Source organism: Dendrobates tinctorius, unplaced genomic scaffold, assembly GCF_039654945.1.
Source record: "Dendrobates tinctorius isolate UK_male_01 unplaced genomic scaffold, ASM3965494v1 ptg000098l, whole genome shotgun sequence".
Taxonomy (NCBI): domain Eukaryota; kingdom Metazoa; phylum Chordata; class Amphibia; order Anura; family Dendrobatidae; genus Dendrobates; species Dendrobates tinctorius.
Window position 1 is genome coordinate 5,879,595 of NW_027361766.1, and position 23,133 is coordinate 5,902,727.

General features: G+C 39.7%; 1 protein-coding gene across 1 annotated transcript in view; it reads right to left on the reverse strand.

Annotated features, from left to right (window-relative positions):
• SYT6 (synaptotagmin 6) overlaps positions 1 to 23,133 on the reverse strand; it is a 720,884-nt gene that overhangs the window by 73,235 nt on the left and 624,516 nt on the right. The window contains exon 4 of the mRNA XM_073587078.1: positions 12,318 to 12,438. Coding sequence (XP_073443179.1) covers positions 12,318 to 12,438 — 121 coding nt within the window. The remainder of the gene's footprint in view (positions 1 to 12,317; positions 12,439 to 23,133) is intronic.

Consider the following 23,133-nt stretch of genomic DNA (forward strand, 5'->3'; position numbering starts at 1 on the left):
GCGATCAAAAAATGTCATGTGCACGAAAATGGTACCAATAAAAATAGTCAGCTCATCCCGCAAATAAACAAGCCCTCACATTACTTTGTGGGCCAAAATATGGAGAATTTATAGGTCTCAAAATATGGTGATGCAAAAAATAGTTTTTGCAATAAAAAGTGTCTTTACTGTGTGACAGCAGCCAAACATAAAAACCCAAGATAAATCTGGCATAGCTGTAATCGCACCGACCCGAAGAATAAAGTCGCCCAATCACTTATACCGCCCGCATGAGGAATGACGTAAAAAAATATAAACCCAATTCTTCACATGCTGTTGATTTTTTTCATTCTGCCTCCCAAAGATCGCAGTAAGGCTTGGCACACATTTATCTTGCGCTAATGTCATGCCGTTCTGTCTGTATCTGGTTGTCGGCGTGACAATGCATGTCTTTGCTTTATCCCTTTGCCCCTTTCCCCCTATTTGAGCTGGGATACTGTTGGCTGTTACCTGTATGGAGCCTGCTCAGTTCCCTGCTCTGCTGCGTAGCCGTGCGTGCGGTGTTAGGTCTTTGCTCTGCTGCATGACAATCCGCATGTGCGGTCCTTGGTTTCCGCTGTGGAGGCTGTCGGCGAGTTGCAAGGTCATTTGCAGCTGGTGCATGACTTTCCACGTGTGTCTAGGCTTGCAGATGCTGCCAGGTGCTCTAAGCCTCAGTTCCTGCTCTGACTGTGTTGCAATGGCTTCTGTGTGTGCTTAGGGCATGCACAACCACATCTCCCCCGCTTTTATCAGGGTTAGTGTGTGTACTTGAAATGCTGTCTCCAGCCAATTGCTGAGTGGCAGCTCCTATATAAACTTCCCCTTCCCTGCTGGGCGTGGCTAGAGCTACTCACAAAGCTCCTGAACTTTGCCATGTGTGTTTTGTGCCTGTGTCCCTGGACCTCTCCTGTCTATGTTTTGGTACCAAAGTCCTTGCCTTGATTCTTGCTTTCTCCTGTTCCTGTGCCCTGCCATGGTGGCGGTATATCCAGGCCTGAATCCTTGATCCTGTACCTGTCCTGTACCTGACCCTGCCTGAATTGTGTCTGCTGTGTTATGTTTCTGGAATCCCTCTCTGTCTGGAACCTTGCACCCAGTGACTGAGTCTTTTGTAACCGGTGTTTCTGCTGAGCATCTACTACCCTGTGCTCTGACTACTATGCAGTGCTAGCTCCTTGCAGGCCCAGCAAACCTGCGGTTTTAGTACCATCACGCTTGAGTTCCTTCCTAGGTCCGATGCCCGGAGCCTGACAACTGCAGTCTGGAACCTGATGACCGCTGCCTGGAACCTGGAGCTTGATAACTGCAGTTGTGCCTGTAAGTTATGTCGGATGTCCAGAGCCGAACGACTCCTGTTTAATCTCTGCCGGTGACTCTGATGTCCTGATGTCCAGCCTTTGTCCAGATGTCCTGATGTCGAGCCTGTGTCCAGATGTCCTGATGTCCAGCCTGTGTCCGGATGTTCTGATGTCCAGCCTGTGTCCAGATGTCCTGATGTCCAGCCTGTCTCCAGATGTCCGGCCTGTGTTTGGATGTCCTGATGTCCAACCTGTGTCCGGATGTCCTGGTGTCCAACCTGTGTCTTGATGTCCAGCCTGTGCCCTGATGTCCTTATTTACCCTTATGTCCTGCATGATTCCTGATGTCCTGCCTATGTGTACCTCGGTGATCCATTGGTGCCTTTGGGTCCACTGGGTTGTACCCTTCTGGGAGGTGTGGAATCAGGAGCCTGGCATAACACTGTTTCGTCTATGTACTGTGTGACTTTACTTTAAGTAAACTTTACGTTCTTTGTGCCTGAAGTTATGCGGTGTCATCAAGTCCTACGTGTCCTTGTCCACATGCTCAGCTGCCACAGAATCCCGGTCACTGCCCTTCCCTACTTCGGGTAGGCTTTTGCCCCCCTCTGTGGTATAGAGGGTCTAAATTGGGTCCCCGGGGGACGCCTGCCCCTCGCCTTAGGCGTGGAGGCGCCTGCTGGGTCGCGTCCGCGTCCGCAGTCGTGACAGCTCTGTGCTGAGTGCTTACACTCGAGTTTCCATATAAATCTCTGAAATATGTGATTCAGACAGAACCCCTGGCAGAAAATTCCCTATAATGAGGCAAATGGAGGCACTGTGGATGCCATAGGACCTGTGATCTGGAGATGTCCATCTGAAAAGGACACCACTGAACAGAGGCCAGACGGAGTCCAGAGTAAATCTGCTGCCTTAATATAGTGAATGGATCCCTCAGGGGTTTCATCTGAATCACGTCACGCAGAGATTTAGATCGAAACTTGTTGGCAGCGGATTATTCAGGATACTCTCCAAGCATGTGACAACAGAGCTTCTTTATTCAGGAACAAACAGGAACAATATATGATAAGCTTAATAGATCAGGAATAAATCATTTGTGTGTCTCTATCTGTGCAGCATCTAGAGCAGGCTGCTTCTCTCATACACAGACACAGGAAATACAGTCACATGCTCTCCCTGTGTGAGCCTCTGGGAGTATTTTTTTGTTCTAACTTAATGAACAACATACAAATCTAGCAACTAAACACTCATAGACGGGAATGGAGTTGTTGCACTAAACATATTCCAACAAAACCCCCATAAGTGCTCAGCGTAGAGTGCCAGATAAATGTGATCCCAAATGTTATGTAAAATATTCCCAATAAAAGCTTCAACTCAATCCACAAAAAAAGGAAGTCCCCACTCAGGCCTTTCATTTGTTAAAGAAAATAGAAAGAAATCCAGCTCCACGAAAAAATATGATTTCCAAATTTATTCCAATATGGATATAAAGCAATTCAGCTCCAGGACTGCATCAGCTCAGACAGGAGAGACATAAGCGACGCGTTTCGATCGCTACATGTGATCTTTATCAAAGCTAACATATCAAGATCACAAACAGGTTTAAAAAGAAACAGGCACCAATCATCTGTCTAATACATATCACATGACCAAAAGGTCCTGTTCTAATAATGCATTTACCGGACAATGAAACCATACAAAATTCACCAATTTTATAGAAAAAAACATACAAAACAAAACCACATAAATGTAAAAAACATCATTAATATTCAAATGTTATAATTTTTTCATAATCAAATATGATTTCGTTCTATCCAATACAAATCATGTGACAAAAGGGTCCCGTTCCAGTAATACATGTGCTATATAGCGGAACCACATATAATTCACATAACGAGTGGAAAAAACATGTGACATAAAACCACATAAATGTAAAATACATTTTTAATATTCAAATACTTTGATTATTTTATAGTGGAACATAATTTCGTTCTTTTTATTCAATCCATCAGGAAATCTGGTTCCCAAATTAAAAATCCAGAAAGCCTCTCGAGTGAGTAGTATCCTCCTAATATCGCCACCCTTAGAATTTCTTAATTTTTTCAATGCCTGTGTTACCTGAAAAGAAGCAACATTACGAGAGTGAAAATTAATGAAATGCCTAGCGGCAGAAGAAACATTGCGGACCCCATCTATCACATTTGTCACATCATACAGATGTTCTGCTATCCGAGTTTTTGATTTTCTGGACGTACACCCTACATAGGATATATTACATAAAATGCAATCAATTTTATATACCACATAATCCGTATTGCAATTAATAAAATCATTAATTTTAAATGATGTGGTATTGTCATTATTACAATTTTTTTTTTTGTTTTCACCATATGTTTGCAGGTCCTACAATTATTCCCCCCACATTTGTAATTGCCTTTACTACTCAGCCAAGTACCACTATTTTTTCTTGATGAAAAAAGGCTAGGCGATAAAATATTACCTAAAGTCGGGGCTCTTCATGTTACCTCATTGCAACCATGTTTAAACACTGAAGCCAAAGTGGAATCTTCATATAATAATGGTAAAAATCTATTAATAATTCCCTTTATTTCCTTAAATTGAGAACTATACTGAAAACATACAAAAGAATTACTAGACATAATAGCCGTGCAATGCCTGGCTTTATTAAGGAATCATAGAATCGTAGAGTTGGAAGAGACCTCCTGGGCCATCTGGTCCAACCCCCTGCTCAAAGCAGGATTCGCTAAATCATCCCAGTCAGATGTCTGTCCAGCCTCTGTTTGAAGACTTCCATTGAAGGAGAACTCACCACTTCTCGTGGTAGCTTGTTCCACTCATTGATCACTCTAACTGTCAAAAAGTTTTTTCTAATATCTAATCTGTGTCTCCTCCCATTCAGTTTCATCCCATTGCTTCTAGTCTTTCCTTGTGCAAATGAGAATAAAGTTGATCCTTCTACAATGTGACAGCCCTTTAGATATTTGTAGACAGCTATTAAGTCTCCTCTCAGTCTTCTCTTTTGCAAACTAAACATTCCCAAATCCTGCAACCTTTCCTCATAAGACAGGGTTTGCAGACCAGTCACCATTTTGGTCGCTCTTTTCTGAACTTGCTCCAGTTTGTTGATGTCTTTTTTAAAATGTGGTGCCCAAAACTGGACACAATATTCCAGATGAGGTCTGACCAAAGAGGAGTAGAGGGAAATAATGACTTCACGTGATCTAGACTGTATGCTTCTGTTAATACATCCTAGAATTGCATTTGCCTTTTTTTGCTGCTGCATCACACGGTTGACTCATATTCAGCTTGTTATCTATTAGTATACCCAAATCTTTTTCACATGTGCTGTTGCTTAGCCCTATTCCTCCCATTCTGTATATGCTTTTTTCATTTTTATTGCCCAGATGTAGTACTTTGCATTTTTCCTTGTTAAAAACCATTCTGTTAGTTGCTTCCCACTTCTCCAGTTTATTTATATCTTTTTGAATCCTCTCTCTCTTCTCTAGTATTAGCTATCCCTCCTAGCTTTGTGTCATCAGCAAATTTAATCAGTTTACCCTCAATTCCTTCATCTAAATCATTGATAAAGATGTTGAACAATACAGGGCCCAGGACAGAGCCCTGTGGTACCCCACTTGAGACATTCTTCCAACTGGATGTGCAGCCATTTACGACCACTCTTTGGGTCCGATCACTAAGCCAGTTATGAATCCACCTAACATTTGCCTTGTCCATTCCATACTTAGTCATTTTTTCAATAAGGATTGTATGAGATACTTTGTCAAATGCCTTGCTGAAGTCAAGATATACTATATCTACAGCATTTCCTTGATCCACCCAATCAGTGATTCCGTCATAGAAGGAAATTAAGTTAGTCTGACATGACTTATTAGTTACAAACCCATGCTGACTCTGTTTAATCACTTCATTCTTATCCAGGTACTGACATACATGTTGTTTAATAATTTGTTCAAAGATCTTTCCTGGTATAGAAGTCAGACTCACCGGCCTATAGTTGCCTGGGTCCACCTTCTTCCCCTTTTTGAAGATAGGAACAACATTTGCTCTTCTCCAGTCTTCTGGGACTTCTGTTCTCCAAGAATTTTCAAAGATTATGGAGAGGGGTTCAAAAATTTCTTCTGCTATCTCCTTCAGTACTCTGGGGTGTAATTCATCTGGACCCGGAGACTTGAATTCATTTAGGTTAGCTAAGTGTTTCCTCACTATCTTTCTGTTTATAGATATCCTGGATTCTTCTATTCCCTTAATAGGACAGTGAAGAACAGTTGATGTTACATTTCCTTTCTGAGAGAAAACAGATGCAAAATAGGAATTTAAAAGTTCGGCCTTCTCAACATCCTGTCTTACCATTTCATCATTTTCATCCTGTAAAAATCCTATAGCATCTTTGACTTTTCTTTTACTTTTGACATATCCCCAAAATCCTTTATTATTGCTTTTGACATCTCTTGCAAGCCTCAATTCATTTTCAGCTTTAGATAATCTAATTTGTGCCCTGCAGGTTCTGCAGACAGCATTATATTCTTCTTTAGATATGCCTCCCTCTTTCCATTTTATAAACATTTTTTTCTTCCTTTTTAGCATGTGCTTAAGTTCTGTGTTCATCCATCCTGGTTTCCTTAAATGCTTCCTATTCTTCCCTCTTTTCGGAATTGTTAACAATTGTGATGTGAGAATTTCATTTTTCAAGATTTCCCATCCTTCCTGGATATTTTTGTCCTTAAGAATATCCAGCCATTGGATCCCTCCAATTCTCTTTCTGAATCCCTTAAAATCTGCCTTTCTGAAATCTAACCTTGACGTCTGAGTCTTCACAGGTCTTCCTCCTCTAGTTATCCAAAATTCTAAAGGATTCAAAGGATGTGCTTGATGTTTTGACACAAAAACAGTGGTCATGTGAATATTCTTGGGTGAGTTGTGATGTCACAGCTCTCTATATGAGTATAAACCGATGGCAGGGAACGCTATCCTGCATGCTAGTAGTGGTCATCCTAGACATACAGTGAAATCAGGCCCTGTTGGTGAGCTTACGAGAATAAAAAGGAATTGTAACAATTATAATAGTTTGCAACATGAAATGAAGAAATTTTGTAATAAATTAAGGGACAGGAATTATCCTAATTGGATGTTAAATAGAGCTCTTGATTTGGTATCAGTTGATAGTTCTGAACCAGTGAGTAATAAGAAGAAAAAATCTATTATGTCTAGTAATCCTTTTGTATGTTTTCAGTATAGTTCTCAATTTAAGGAAATAAAGGGAATTATTAATAGATTTTTACCATTATTATATGAAGATTCCACTTTGGCTACAGTGTTAAAACATGGTTGCAATGTGGTAGCACGAAGAGCCCCGACTTTAGGTAATATTTTATCGCCTAGCCGTTTTTCATCAAGAAAAAATAGTGGTACTTGGCTGAGTAGTAAAGGCAATTACAAATGTGGGGGGAATAATTGTAGGACCTGCAAACATATGGTGAAAACAAAAAAAATTGTAATAATGACAATACCACATCATTTAAAATTAATGATTTTATTAATTGCAATACAGATTATGTGGTATATAAAATTGATTGTATTTTATGTAATATATCCTATGTAGGGTGTACGTCCAGAAAATCAAAAACTCGGATAGCAGAACATCTGTATGATGTGACCAATATGATAGATGGGGTGCGCAATGTTTCTTCTGCCGCCAGGCATTTCATAAATTTTCACTCTCGTAATGTTGCTTCTTTTCAGGTAACAGGCATTGAAAAAATTAAGAAATCTTCTAAGGGTGGCGATATTAGGAGGATACTACTCACTCACTCGAGAGGCTTTCTGGATTTTTAATTTGGGAACCAGATTCCCTGATGGATTGAATAAAAAGAACGAAATTATGTTCCACTATAAAATAATCAAAGTATTTGCATATTAATAATGTATTTTACATTTATGTGGTTTTATGTCACATGTTTTTTCCACACGTTATGTGAATTATATGTGGTTCCGCTATATAGCACATGTATTACTGGAACGGGACCCTTTTGTCACATGATTTGTATTGGATAGAACAAAATCATATTTAATTATGAAAAAATTATAACATTTGAATATTAATGATGTTTTTTACATTTATGTGGTTTTGCTTTGTATGTTTTTTTCTATAAAATTGGTGAATTTTGTATGGTTTCGTTGTCCGGTAAATGCATTATTAGAACAGGACCTTTTGGTCATGTGATACGCATTAGACAGATGATTGGTGCCTGTTTCTTTTTAAACCTGTTTGTGATCTTGATATGTTAGCTTTGATAAAGATAGCATGTAGCGATCGAAACGCGTCGCTTATGTCTCTCCTGTCTGAGCTGATGCAGTCCTAGAGCTGAATTGCTTTATATCCATATTAGAATAAATTTGGAAATCATATTTTTTCGTGGAGCTGGATTTCTTTCTATTTTATTCATTGGATTGGCCACTGCAGTATGGCATTCCGTGCTCCCTCTGGAAGTCGGTGAGCTGGCTTTATATCTTTATGTGACCTTTCATTTGTTAACGGAAATTTAGAGGGCTTCCACATTACTGGTAGTACAAAGGCTCTGAAAAAGTGAAATGGCTCCTCACCTGCTGCGAAATTCAGCAAATTCTCGGCTCCCAAATTTAAATGCCCCCCTTCTGTTCAGAGCCCCAGTGTGCCTAAGCAGCATTTAGCGCCCACATATTTGGCATTTCTGTAGTGAAGAGAGCCCTCCTAATTTACAGGTGCGTGTCTCCAGAAGCATAAGCTAGGCATAAAGTACTGGTGACTACATCATACTGGTCACTACAGCATACTGGTCACTACAACGGCAGTTTGCAATTTTCACCCTGCAACATCCACTGCTGTCTGTTTCTTGAAAACACTCATGGAGTCAAAATCATCACTACATCTGTAGATAAATTCCCAAAGGGTTATAATTTCCAAAATGTGGTCACTTGAGGGGGATTCTACTTTTCTACTACATAGGGGCTCTTTATATTTAATCCGCAAACTAGTCTAGGAAAATTTGTGCTCAAGGAGGCAAATAGCGCTCCATCCCTCCCAAGTCTCTCCTTATGCTAAAGTAGTACTGTACAGCCACATATGAGGTATTTCTACATTCAGCAGAAATTGTGGGACAAATTCTGGGCCTTTTTTATCCACTTCCCAGCATGAAAATGTAAAACTTGGAGCTAACACACAATTTTGGTGGTGAAAATGGAAATAATTTTTTCTTCATTGCCCAAAGGTATAAAAGTCTGTGACACACTTTTGGTATCAATATAATCACTGCACCCCTAGATGAATTCATTGAGATGTTTACTTGGTAAAATTGGGTTACTTATGGGGAGTTCTGCTGGACTGGCACGCCAGGGGCTCTGCCAATGTAACATGGCACCCTCAAACAAGTGCAGCAAAATCTGCACTGTAATATGGCGTTCCTTCCCTTCTGAGCTTTGCACTGTGCCTCAAAAGTAGCTTTCGACCACATATGGGGTATTGGTGAACTCAGGAGAATTTGCACAACAATCTTTGGGGTCCATTTTCTCCTTTTGCCCTTGTGAAAATACAAAATTTGCAGCTAAAAAAGATTTTTGTGGAAAAATGAGATTTTTTTTATTTTCACGGCTTAGCGTTATAAACCTGCGTAAAGCACCTGGGGGACAAAAGGTGCTCAATACACTTCTAGATAAGGTCCCAAAAGGGTTAGTTTCCAAAATGGTGTCATTTGTGGGGGTTTCCACTATGGCGTCTGCTAATTCTATTAAATTTTACATTCAAAAATGAAATGGTGCTCTTTCCATTCCAAGGCCTGCCATACGCCCAAACAGTAGTATTCCCCCACATATGGGGTATTAGCGTACACAGGAGAAATTGCACAACAAATTGTATGGAGCAATTTCTTCTGTTACCCTTATGAAAATGCAAAATTTGGAGCTACAAAGATTTATCTGGGATTCAAAGCTCTGCGTTATAAACTTCTGTGAAGCCTCTGTGGTTCAAGGTGTTCAGTACACATCTAGCTAAGTTCCATAAGGGGTCTAGTTTCCAAAATGGTGTCACTTGTTGGGGGTTTCCACTGTTTAGGTACACAAGGGGCTCTCCAAACGTGACATGGCAACCGCTAAATATAACAACATATTTTACATTCAAAAAGTGAAATGGCGCTCCTTTCCTTCCAAGCCCTGCCATGCACACAAACAGTTGCTTTCCTCCACATATTGGGTATCTGCGCACTCAGGAGAAATTGCACAACAAATTGTATAAAGCAATTTCTCTTGTTACCCTTATGAGAATGCAAAACTTGAGCTAACAAAGGCATATCAGGGGCTCTCCAAACATGAAATGGTGTCCGCTAATTATGCCAGCAAGTTTTACATTCAAAAAGTGAAATGGAGCTCCTTCCCTTCCGAGCCATGCTGTGTGAAAAACAGTAGATTTCCCCCACCTATGGGGTATCGGCATGCTCATGATAAATTGTGCAACAAAATGCATGGTCCATTTTCTCTTGTTACCCTTGCGAAAGTAAAAAATACTAGGTCTAAAGGAAAATATTTTGTGAGAGAAAAGTAAATGTTTATTTTTTCCTTTCACATTCTAAAAATTCCTGTGAAGCACCTGAAGGGTTAATAAACTTCTTGAATGTGGTTTTGAGTACCTTGAGGGGTGCAGTTTTTAGAATGGTGTCATTTTAGGGCATTTTCTGTCATATAGGCCTCTCAAAGTCACTTCAAATGTGAGGTGGTCCCTAAAAAATGGTTTTGCTAATTTTGTTGTAAAAATGAGAAATCGCTGGTCAACTTTTAACCCTTATAATTTCCTAACAAAAAATTTTTCACCAAATTTCCATTATTTTCACAAATAAATGCAAGTCATATCAAAGAAATTTTACCACTATCATAAAGTACAATAAGTCACCAGAAAACAATCACCGGGATCCATTAAAGCGTTCAAAGGTTATGACCTCATAAATTGACAGAAATTCAGAATTGTAAAAATTGGCCTGCTCACTTGAATAGGGCTCAACTGAAATGTTAGACATGGTCCATGGACAATAGTGGTGATGTATGAAACCTTTTTCGCTTCTGAGATAACTGTGATTGTTAAAACTAGGGATTCATGTAAAAATCATGGTAGAAGTGTACATTTATCTATGAGAGAAATATGTATATTTGGAAAGAATTATTTTTTATGGAAAATACTTTTGACTTGAAATATACTGTATAAGTACTTCCCAGCTCTGACAATTCTCTCCAACTTTTTGTGCTTCTTTCATGGAAAATGGCATTCTGGTTCTCCTTCATCCAAGATGGCCATGGTATGGGTAGCACAGTGGCAAGTCTGATCCATGTCCCATGCCTTATCTGAGCTGTGGAGACATTATCTATATTTACCCCGGTTACAGCAGCTATCTTGGATGCAGAAGGACTTTAATGCCATACTAAGTGGAGGGTGCAGCAATAGGTAAATGGAGGGCATGATTTATCTTCACGATACATGACAAATGGGCCAGGGGCAAGGTTGCTTTAAGTTTCATTCAACCACCTTAGAATGCAATATTGAGATACTGATAGGCCTAAAAGAAAAACGTACTATATAGATAGTTTACGCAAAGGTAACAATGCATTTTTGACTTGATTTTTTTATATGCCTTTCATTCCTTGACTCAAAAATAAAAAATAGAGTGCATCTGCTGCACAGATATCCAAGTCTTTTTGTCTAATGATGGTCATCCAGATATGATGGAAACCAACCTTTTTGAATGCCAGAACTTCAATTTATAGACCCTGATTCAACAAAGTGATTACATCAGAATTGTGGTAAAAATTGTTTTGGAAAAATCACAACATTTTTGCGCAATGTTGAACTTTCACAACAGTTTCTCCCAGCTCTGCCAAAATGCAAGGTAAACTGGGTCAGGATGGCAGTGGATCAGGGGCATGACACCACAGCTCATCTATTTCCTGCCTGGAGTAAGATTTATGGCATTGTGCATGCCAATTATCTGACGCTCCTGGTTCATTAAAAAGCATGTGCCACTTAATGAATCAGGAGCGTCTAACTTCCATATGCCCCCTCTTCAAGACTGTCATTATTTACAGTTGTCTTGATGAGGGGACATAGTATTACAAAAACAGATGATCTTCAAAGATATCCAGCATAAAAATTGAATGGAAAAATTGCACAAAGAGGTTAGACGTAACCATACAATGGATTAATTGCCTGCTCAGCTTTTTAATTTTTTTCTTTACTTTAAAATAGCAAATACAGTATGTACATTGTGTTCAGAAAGTATTCAGATCCCTTCAAATTTTTCACTCTTTGTTTCATTGCAGCCATTTGCTAAATTCAAAAATATTCATTTTTTTGTCTCATTAATGTACACTCTGCACCCCATCATGACTGAAAAAACCCTCAGAAATGTAGAAATTTTTGCAAATTTATTTAAACAGAAAAACTGAAATATCACATGGTCATAAGTATTCAGGTCCTTTGCTCAGACACTCATATTTAAGTCACATGCTGTCCATTTCCTTGTGATCCTCCTTGAGATGGTTCCACTCCTTCATTGGAGTCCAGCTGTGTTTAATTAAACTGATAGGACTTGATTTGTACAGGCACACACCTGTCTATATAAGAGCTCACAGCTCACAGTGCTTGTCAGACCAAATGAGAATCATGAGGTCAAAGGAACTGATCAAGGAGCTCAGAGACAGAATTGTAGCAAGGCACAGATCTGGCCAAGGTTACAAAAGAATTTCTGCAGTACTATATATATATATATATATATATATATATATATATATATATATATACGGTATGTTCATGCATAACTTTTATATGAGGATAACATGCAAATGAATGCATCATAGAAGGAAATGTAAATATAATAAATCCAGCAGGAACCTTCCAAGTATTCATTCTATCATGTAGCATAAGACAATGAGAGTTCTACGTACCTGAATAACCAGTGATGTCCATTGCTTTTAGATTTCTACACTTTATCACTGTTAAGGTCAGGCGTCCTGCTGTAGGCAGATAACATAGCGAGAACATGATTTCTCCAAGGTCCACGCTTTCCTTAAAAAATAAAAGAAATAACTCCTAAGACACAGTTGAAAATATAAAATATCGTGTATGAATATATACAATGTTGTGAGTGAGTCAGACACAATTTACTTGTTGCAGCATTGTGATTTTGGCTGTCGATAGACCATAAAGGGTTTTGGTACTAAAGCTCATTCAGGTATACATTTCTAACATACTTTAGTCCACATGTACACAGCCATATAACCAGTCGGTTAAGTTTCCCACAGAGATGTTTATGGTGATGCTGCTATTACATACTGGCATGACAAGGTTTTTTCTCTCAACTTCTGTATTGGTTTGACACAAAATAAATTGATTTTAAGGCTATGTGCACATGGTGTCCTTTAGATGTCATCTAAGTTTTCCAAAAGTAAAGCTTGTTCGGTAAAACACTGTTGCATATTTCCCTGCGGAGGCTTTGCTGGCGGTATTGCCATCGCTCATGTGGCAGCTCCTTTACTCTATGCTGTGAAAAATAGAAACCAGGAAGAATAAACCTGTCACTTCTTTTACCGCTTCAGGGTTCCCAAAGACCGAATCAGGTACATGAAGTGACAAAACATGAAAATGTACACAGCAATGTAGTTTTGATATTGCTGTGCACTATATTCATTTTATTTTGAGCTTTTACAGTACTTTTTCTGTCAGATTCTGGACAGAGACCACCTGAAAAAGTATTCTTGTGCACATAGGTCACCTCTATATGAATGACTTGACAAACTCTAGGTCAGCATCTTACTAGGCAGTTGTCGAGGTTCCATAAACTGCCTCATAGGATTCATGTACATGTCTTTGCCGTATACATGAACCCCTAGTTTTCCAATTTTTTAAAATTTTCATTTAATTCTTTGGATGATGTTTGTGAATGAAATATACTACTCATTTTTGACTGGTAATAGTGTACAAGTTTTATAAGTTTGAACAGGTCAGGTTGTCAGCCCCCAGATGAATTTTTTTCCCCCCAAAAAAAATCAGTTTGCGTGCAGATGTTGCAATAGGTATCTTTATCTTTTACGCTACTGATATGCCACCAGATTTCACAATACAAACTTCCTACATTATTATATCGATCCCTTAGACTTGAATGAGGGTGGTGTACTTTCTTTGAAAATGCTTGTGTCAGAATGAGTGTGAAATCTTGATGTTAAGGTGAGCGTTTTATGTGTTCAGCTATAGAATGAAACAGGTGTTTATTAGTCCACATGTATTCAGGCCCATCCAGTCTAACAGACAACGGTAGCTTGTACTGAGCAGCGTGAGATCTCAGCAGCAGCAGGGAGGTGAGTCACTGAGGAGCTGTGAATCAGGGTATGTGTTAAATTTTCATGAAGGGTTATAAATCAAATCTGACATGAATTTTCAGCTTGTCTACTGTGGGATAATCAGAGCTAAGGGATCGTTTTATAGCTATAGCTCAATCTGCTTCGAATCTCCTCAGAATTCCTCTATTGGTGAAAGTAGATAGGTCATTTATGATATAAAAAGCAGTCTTTCTTATCAATGTTACCCATGGGTGATTTTACGCAATACTTTCATAGCGTTCCTGATGAATTGCTATACAGGTTATGTACAATAAGAATATATTTGCTGAAAATAGGAATTCTTGGCTCCATTATCAGTATAATATGGGTATTCTGATAAGTAGAACAGACATAGCAATGTGACTACCCTGTCAGCCCTTAAAAAAGTACAGGTGGTTTTATAATAGGGTACATTTTGATAAGCATTCACAGGCTGCATGTTTGTTGTTATAAAGAGCAGGTTGTAGTTTACTAATGGAATTGAAAATTTGCTACACTTGGAATCTTTGCCAAAAAGTCTTTTAACGGCCTAAATCAATTAGACAATAAATGAGAGTAAAGATTGTGGAATGCACCATCACATGCCACATCATGGTGGTTTTTCTGTTCCCGAAGTATTACTTTTGGAGAAAAATACATAGACTGTAGAGATGATCAAATCTTTTGAAATTAATATTTACCTGGTTTGCTTTTTTACTTAAATTGTAATACTACAAAGCCTCAAAAACAAATGTATAATGCTCTGAGGTCTCCTAGGACCATATTGAACACTTTTCAAGCATTTTAACGCAAACACGTTAGTTATGTAAAAGTGACCGCAACATACATGGCTATAGGTAAAAAGATTGTAACCAGTGGTAACCAATGGCCTGTTTAACAATACAGTGCTCTTACAGCAATCTTGGAATAAAAATAAGTTCCACAATTGGATGTGTTGAAAAAATTCTTATGACTGTGCCCCTGTTGTGTCCTGTGTAATGGCTGTGTCTGATCTTGCAGGAACATGGTCTGATCCTAACACATCTCCTGGCTGTGACCCCAAATTGTAATGTCGGTATACTTTCCCATGTCCAGGAGCTGTGGTATGATCAGACCATGTTACAGCATAGTGAGACACGGCCATTCCACAATGCCCAGCAGGGGCACATTTATAAGATTATCTCAGCACAGGAACATTTTTCTAAACACATCCAAATATGGAACTTACAGTATTATTATTAAAAAAATCTATTAATTAAAATGTTGATTCAAATTAACTTTGTTTGTGGGAAAACCCCTTTAATTAAATATTCTCTCTGATAATATACTGAAGACTGGACAAGACAATAAGTTCATGGAAACAGAGCCAGATTTTGCCATTGGTCAATCTACTTACACATACATGGGATCTGGGCTCAGAGTGTCTGCCAGAGAAATTACACAGTCCAGGCATGACTAAACCTGGCTGTACAGGCTCTGTCAGGTTGGCGCAATGGCAGATGAATCATTTGGTCCATTATGCAAAAAGCACAGTAATCAATGCTGCTGTCATGGCTACTTGCTCCAGTCCTAGCTCTGGCATGGGCAGAGTGGCATTGGCACTGTGAGGAGCAAAGACGGGTCTTCTTGTTCCGATGTACAGTCAGCCAGCAAATGCTTTGTGAAAAATGTTCAAGCAGAGAACAAAGCTTATTCTGGTAATGCCTCAACTTTGACTCCTTTTTGGAATTTCCCTACTTTACTTTAATTCTGAGGGTCTAAAAGAATAGCTATCCGATAGTCATCCCTTTGCTTAATGCTAATGAAATGCCTGTCATCCCACAATTATACAGCTTGCAATGCTCTTCAGCATGACTGAGGACTTGTTGATTCATTTTCTGCAACCTTCTGTGATGGTTGGCCATCATGGCTCAAGTTGTCATCATCATCATAAATTTCATTCTGACTTTCAGCCTTGTTCCCATTTCATTCTGACTTTCAGCCTCGCTCCCTGCCTATTCCAGGGATAACTCAAGGTCACCCTCCACAACTATCAGCTGCTGCTTCTCCATTTCCTCTTCATTCCCATCCTACTGCATGTAATATTAAATTTAAGGGTCACTAACAGCCTTAAGCCCTCGTCACACACAGCGAGATCGCTAGCAAGATCGCTGCTGAGTCACAAGTTTTGTGACGCAACAGCGATCTCAGCGATATCGCTGTGTATGACAGGTATCAGAGACCTGCCCCCCGCCGGGTATCGCTGATTGTTCTGGAAAGCCCTGGACATTTTTTTGATCGTTGGTCTCCCGCTGGCCATCATGCATCGCTGCGTGTGGCAGGTGGGAGACCAGCGATCAGCGAGCTGGAGCTGGTATCCAAGGTAAACCGTGGGTTTTAAGCTCTGCGTCATCTGTTTGGCAGCTCACCAGCGATCATGTAGCGACACACCAGTGATCCTGACAAAGACACATCGTTGTCGGGATCGCTGGTGCATCGCTATGTGTGACGGGGGCCATACATTCTTTTGAATGTTTCTCAAAGATATATGGGGGGGGTCACATAATTGCTGCTAAAGGGAAAATATATATTTGTACCATGTTAGCCAGTAGATACAAAAATATTAAAATATTAAAATATTTTTCTTTGCTGCTATACTTCTCCCTACAGACGAGTTTAGTAGCCTCTCCGAAAGGCCTCAGTTGATAACACATGTCTCTAATCAGCTGTCAATGGTGGATTTCAAAGTAAACCAAGCTCCAGTTTGCTTGCTGCATGATATAATCCATCATAGCTTTATGCTGTTCATACAGTTGCCCCAAATTATGCAGCATTTAATCCAAGAACTTTTGGCAGTGCTCAAATAGTTCTGTTTCTGCAAAGCCAGGAGGCATGCTTTTCTGTTGAATTGCCTAGACACTTTCCTGGCAAAGGATGCCACCATTTTCCTAAAGCAGGCAAATTTCTTTAAGAAAGTTTGCACAATTAAGTTAGGGATGTGTGTCATGCAGGGAGAATGAGTTACTTTGCCCAATCATAAGGCAACCAGAATATTCCAGGTAATGTCGCTTGTGAGAATTCCCATTTACATCTGAGAGGGAGCCATCCAATATGAGATGTGCTGCTTCATGCACAGCTGCAACTCATCTGTTATATGGCTTTTCTTGCACATCTTTCCAAGCTGTAAAACTGTCATCGTTTTACCACACATGAACAAAAAACCTGAGGGTAACAACTGCATATAACCCTGTGCCCATTTGCTGTGAAGGATTGGATCATGTCTGTTGAGGGGGATGCTAAGGAGTTGTAGAAAATGGATTACAACTGCCTGGTGGTGGAAGCAGATGTACTATCCAATCGTGGAGACTTCACCACCTGTCATGGTTGTTGTGGTGCATCACTAACAAACAAAACATTCAACTAGTGGTGCGTAAAAAACAAATACTATTTCTGTCCATATGTACTGCTCTAGGTCTCTACAGTGTTGTACATTTTTGAGCTCAAAGAAATATGATGATGTTAGCCCATGTTTCCATGCACCTGAGAGCACAGAGCAGAAACCCCTTTCCGATATACAGTTGTGTGAAAAAGTGTTTGGCCCCTTCCTGATTTCCTATTCTTTTACATGTTTGCCACACTTAAATGTTTCAGATCACCAAACAAATTTAAATATTAGACAAAGACAGCACAAGTAAAGACAAAATCCAGTTCTTTATTATTAATGGAAATATAAACCCAAATCTACTAGGCCATGAGTGAAAATGTGTTTGTTCCTCCTCTTAAAACACAAATTAACTGTGGTTTATCACATCTCTGGGAAGCTGAGTTCAAATTCCCTAGCCACACCCAGGCCTGATTACTGCCAAACCTTTCTCAATCAAGAAATCACATAAATAGGATTTGCATGACAAAGTGCAGTAGACCAAAAGATCCTCAAAAGCTAGACATCATGCCACATTCCAAAGAAATTCTGGAACAAATGAGAAACAAAGTAATTGAAATCTATCCGTCTGGAAAAGGTTATAAATCAACTTCTAAAGCTTTGCGACCCCAGTGAACCACAGTGAGAGCCATTTTCCATAAATAGTGAAAACATGGAAAAATGGTGAACCTTCCTAGAAGGGGCCTTCCCACCAAAATTGCCCCAAGGGCACAGCGACGACTCAACTAAGAGGTTGCAAAAGACCCCACAACAACATCAGTAGAACTGCAGACCTCACTTGCCTTAGTTAAGGTCATTGTTCATGACTCCACCATAAGAAAGAGACTGGGTAAAAATAACCTGTATGGCAAAGTTCTAAGACGAAAACACGATAACCACTGCTGAGTGCTGAGCAATAAGAACATAATGGTTCGTCTCAGTTTTGGCAGAAAACATCTTGATGATCCCCAAGACTTTTGGGAGAATTCTCTGTGGACAGATGAGACAAAATTTTAACTTTTTGGAATGTGTATGTCCCATTACATCTAATGTACAAGTAACACAGCTTTTCAGAAAAGCAACATCATACTAACAGTATTAACATTTATCTCTCTATATAAAAGTGTATGTATGTATGTATGTATGTGTGTGTGTGTGTATCACCAACCAATCACGAAGCATCTTTCATTTTACCAGAGCTGTTCAAAAGAAGCTGAGCTGTGATTGGTTGCTATGAGCAACAGTTTTTCTTGCAGCCAATTATAAAGCATCTCTCATTTCACCAGAGCTGGTTAAAAGTAGCTGAGCTGTGATTGGTTGCTATGAGCAAGTTTTCCCACTTGACAACACCTCAGCAGAAACTGACATGGTGGGAGAAATCTAGCATCCCTGGGAACATAAGCTCCCAGCCCTTGTCTGCCCCCCTGAAAGGAGCAGAGAGCACATGACAGAAATGAATCCCCCCCCTCCCTGCCCATATCCCCATCCCACATCCTCCATCCAGTAGGCACATCTTCCCTCTTAAAGGGATCATTGGTATGGAAGTCAGAGCAAATCCATCCAGGGCTTTGATTTTGACCCAGACCTCTCTTAAAGGGATACCTGGTATGGAAGTTAGGACCGTTCCACTCAGCTCTGTGGTTCTGACCCCAGGGTCTCTTAAAGGGATCATTGGTATGGAAGTTAGGGCAAATCCACTCTGCGCTTTGGTTCTGATCCCAGTCTCTCTTAAAGGGATCCCCGGTATGGAAGTTAGGGTAAATCCCTCAGCACTCTGATTCTCACCCCAGGCTTCTATTAAAGGGATCATTGGTATGGAAGTCAGGACAAATCGACTCAGTACTCTGGTTCTGACTCCAGGCCTCTCTTAAAGGGGTCTCCGGTATGGAAGTTAGGACCGTTCCACTAAGCACTCTGGTTCTGACCCCAGACTGGTGGGATGATGTGGGATATTATTGGTAGTAGTCCGGTGGCTCTGGCTGATGGGATGATGTGGGATATTAGGGGGAGTAGTCTGGTGGCTCTAGCTGACAGGATGATGTGGGATATTAGTGGTAGTAGTCCGGTGGCTCTGGCTGACGGAATGATGTGGGATATTAGTGGTAGTAGTCCGGTGGCTCTGGCTGACGGAATGATGTGGGATATTAGTGGTAGTAGTCCAGTGGCTCTGGCTGATGGGATGATGTGGGATATTAGGGGGCGGAGTCCGGCGTCTGTGACGGGATGATGTGGGATATTAGTGGTAGTTGTCTGGTGGCCCTGGCTGAAGGGATGATGTGGGATATTAGGGGTAGTAGTCCAGTAGCTCTGGCTGACGGGATGATGTGGGATATTAGCTGTAGTAGTCCGGTGGCTCTGGCTGATGGGACAATGTGGGATATTAGGGGTAGTAGTCCAGTGGCTCTGGCTGACGGGAAGATGTGGGATATTAGGGGTAGTAGTACGGTCGCTCTGGCTGACGGGATCGTGTGGGATATTATAGTGAATGTGGCTATGCGGAGTGGGTGGGGCTCTACACTCAGCTTTATATATATAGATATAATCATTTTAATTTGTTATAACTAACCGTAGTTAGTTACTATGCCCTGGCAGCGCCGGGCTCTTCAGCTAGTTATAAATCAAATTTAAATAATTTAATACCACTGATGGATCTCTTCTTTTTCCCTTGTTCATAGTTACATGGGTAATTGTTGTTTATATATTTATAAAGTGACTCTCCTCTGTCTGTCACTTTGTTGTGAAACATTTTATTTGTTATGGACACCTTGGTCATTCTGATTTTCCTTCCCTCCTTCTCATATTGTATGACAACCTGTCCGTACTCTAGTCCATCACTTATGTCAGCAGTTTTCACCCACATTTGTGGTATACGGTATATATATTGATATCTTAACATGCTGAAGTTTTTCAGGAAGATTTTTCTGTAACAAGACTAATTGCCAGTTACCTCAATTGCTTGATTGCAGTTCTTATTGCAAATGGTGGTCCAACCAGATATTAGGTTTAGGGGCAACTATATTTTCACACATGGCCCTATAGGTTTGGATTTATTTTTCTCTTAATAATAACAAAGACCTCCATTTCAAATCTGCATTTTGTGGTTAATTTGGATATCTTTGTCTAATATTTAAATTATTTTGGTGATCTGAAATATTTAAGTGTGACAAACAAGCAAAAGAATAAGAAATCAGGAAGGGGCAAAAACTTTTTCACATAACTATAAATAATAGCAGGTGAGGATCTTCAAGAGAGGCCGACTGCATTAAATAATTTCTTGAAAAGCAGCAGACTCCACCAAATGGTACCGTATTGACTACCATACCAGCAGCATAGCCAGGCAGGACTTCAGCAGGAACATAAGAGGATGATTAGGAGCACATGCCTGTTTCCTCAACTCTCAATCAGGGAGGGATATCTGGCAGTATAATGGAGAAGGAGTCATAGTCCGGATACGACAAGCTTGTTGATTTTCCTAAAAAATCAGTTATGGTCATGGCCAAAAGTTTTAACACCCTTGAAATTGTTCCAGAAAATTAAGTATTTTTTCCAGACAGTTATTGCAATTACACATGTTTTACTATACAGCCTGTTAGAGGAAGATGATGGCTGAAAAACACAACCATCATCTGCCAGGTAAAATGTGGTCTCAGATTGTGAGATCGCGTCAAAGTCAGGGAGCTGGTATATGACATATCGGTACATCATATGTCAGTAAGGAGTAAATAGTAACATAGCTAGAATGAATTAAAAAAGATGCTAATGTTAAGTTCAACCAGTGAAGTGGAAAGAGCATGTAGTAGAATTGGGAGATTAAAAAATCTTAAATTTCGGTTGTTTATCTACAGAATTAGAAATATATGACAATTTCTTGAGGACATGATTAATTTACTCTAAAATTATAGAATTTCTATTCATGTGGTGATTGTTTGGTTTAAAAATATAACTTATAACTTAATTTAATCAATTTTATTTATGAATATACCATCCGAAGGATTGTTGTAGAAAATGAGTGTAATTTAATTTCAGCATGTTGCCCCGCACATGGATCATAAATGGACAGCATACGAACCAATGCAAGCGAATAAACTAGTGCACATGAGCGTTGTACACATGGAAAAATGTTTTTGTGTGAAAAACTCAGTATTCACTATTTTGACTTATTTTTAACTTCTTTCCGATGTTAGGCGTAATAATACGCCCATGTCCGAATCCCTCCCTTTGATGTGAGCTTCAGCACTGAGCTCACATCTTTCCCAGCATATGTCAGCTGTTTTGAGCAGCTGACATATGCCTCTAACAGCCGCGGGTGGAATCGCGATACATCTGCGGCTGTTAACCCGTTAAATGCCACTGTCAATCTCTGACAGCAGCATTTAGCTTGCGCTTCAGGCAAGCGCACTGGAAATCCCGCCGATCGTGGCACCTCTCACGTGATCGCGGGTCACTGATAGGTTGGCATGACAACCAGAGGTCTCCAGCAGATTTCTATAGTTGTCATTGCCGGATTGCTATGAGCACCACCCGGTGGTCGGCGCTTATAGCAAGTGAGCATTTCTGCTACATAGAGGTGATCTAATCATCGCCTGTATGTAGCAGAGCCAATCGGACAACTGCAGCTTGTGTTCTCCCATGGAGACTATTGAAGCATGAAAAAAGTAAAAAAAAATATTTTTAAAAATATTAAAAAATATATAAAAATTCAAATCACTTCCCTTTCGCCCCATTCAAAATAAAACATTAAAAAAATTAAACGTACACATATTTGGTATCGGCGCGTTCAGAATCGCCTAATATATCAATGTAAAAAAAGAATTAGCCTGATCGCTAAACAGCATAGTGAGAAAAAAAGTCAAAATGCCAGAATTACTTTTTTTTGGTCACTGCTACATTGCAATAAAATGCAACAATGGGCTATCAAAACATTGTATATACACCAAAATGGTATCAATAAAAACATCACAATCTGTCTTGTGGTTATTGATTAATCTTTATTTGCAGTTTTGAGTTAATGAGATTCTCATGTTCCGGGGTGTCCTGTAGGGGTCTTCATGTGGTGCTATGATTAGGTATTCATCATTATGGCTTCTGACAGGTCACTGATCCCTCAGTGCAATGCCCCCTAATTTACATAGTGAATATTACATACTGTATATTGTAAAAAATAAATTAACTGCAGCAGGTAGACAGCGGTACCTGCACTGCAGTCTAATTGCCTGTGTAATGTGTATTAAATAGTTTATTTGATGATATAAGTAAATTAATAAAAAAATGCCTCCTCCGAGATGGCACCGCTAATGCCTGCGCAGTAGCAGCTACCAGCGATCACTGCCGGCACCTGCCTGCTGCAGGTGATTTTTTTTGCAAACAATAACATATGCAATATGTAAAATAGTGGGCAGGTCAGAAGCCATACAGATGAATACCTAATCAAAGTCCCACATGAGGACCCTCCCCCACAGGCCACCCCGGAGCACGAGCATAACATTAACTCAAAACTGCAAACAAAGATTAAACAACAACCACAAGACGGATTTCATCAACCAAGGTATAATTATAATCAGCATAACGACAGCGACCTGACACTGACTGTAGGTTACTGTGCACAATCCTGCTGACAGGTTCCCTTTAAGCTTAATGTGTGATCTTAAAAATGAATCAAAATAATCGGAATAGTGCATACTGAGTTTTTCTCACAACATTAGTCCATGTGTAAAACTTTCATGTGCTGACAGGATCACTTTAAAAAAATGGATGCCATCTGGGCAATTTCCATATGGTATACATTTTTAATAAATTCATTGCAATGATTACATGATAAACTGTGTTTTACTTTGTAATATATTTCTAATGGTGGCTGTATAAAACAGATGTCAAACAGACATGCAGATGACATATGGATGTGAAAATTGGGCACACCAAACATGTACAGATAACAAATGCTTTTTTCTAATTAATAAATGGCCATTTTTCACTTAGCTTAATCCGACATTGAAGTCAAGTGCTTTA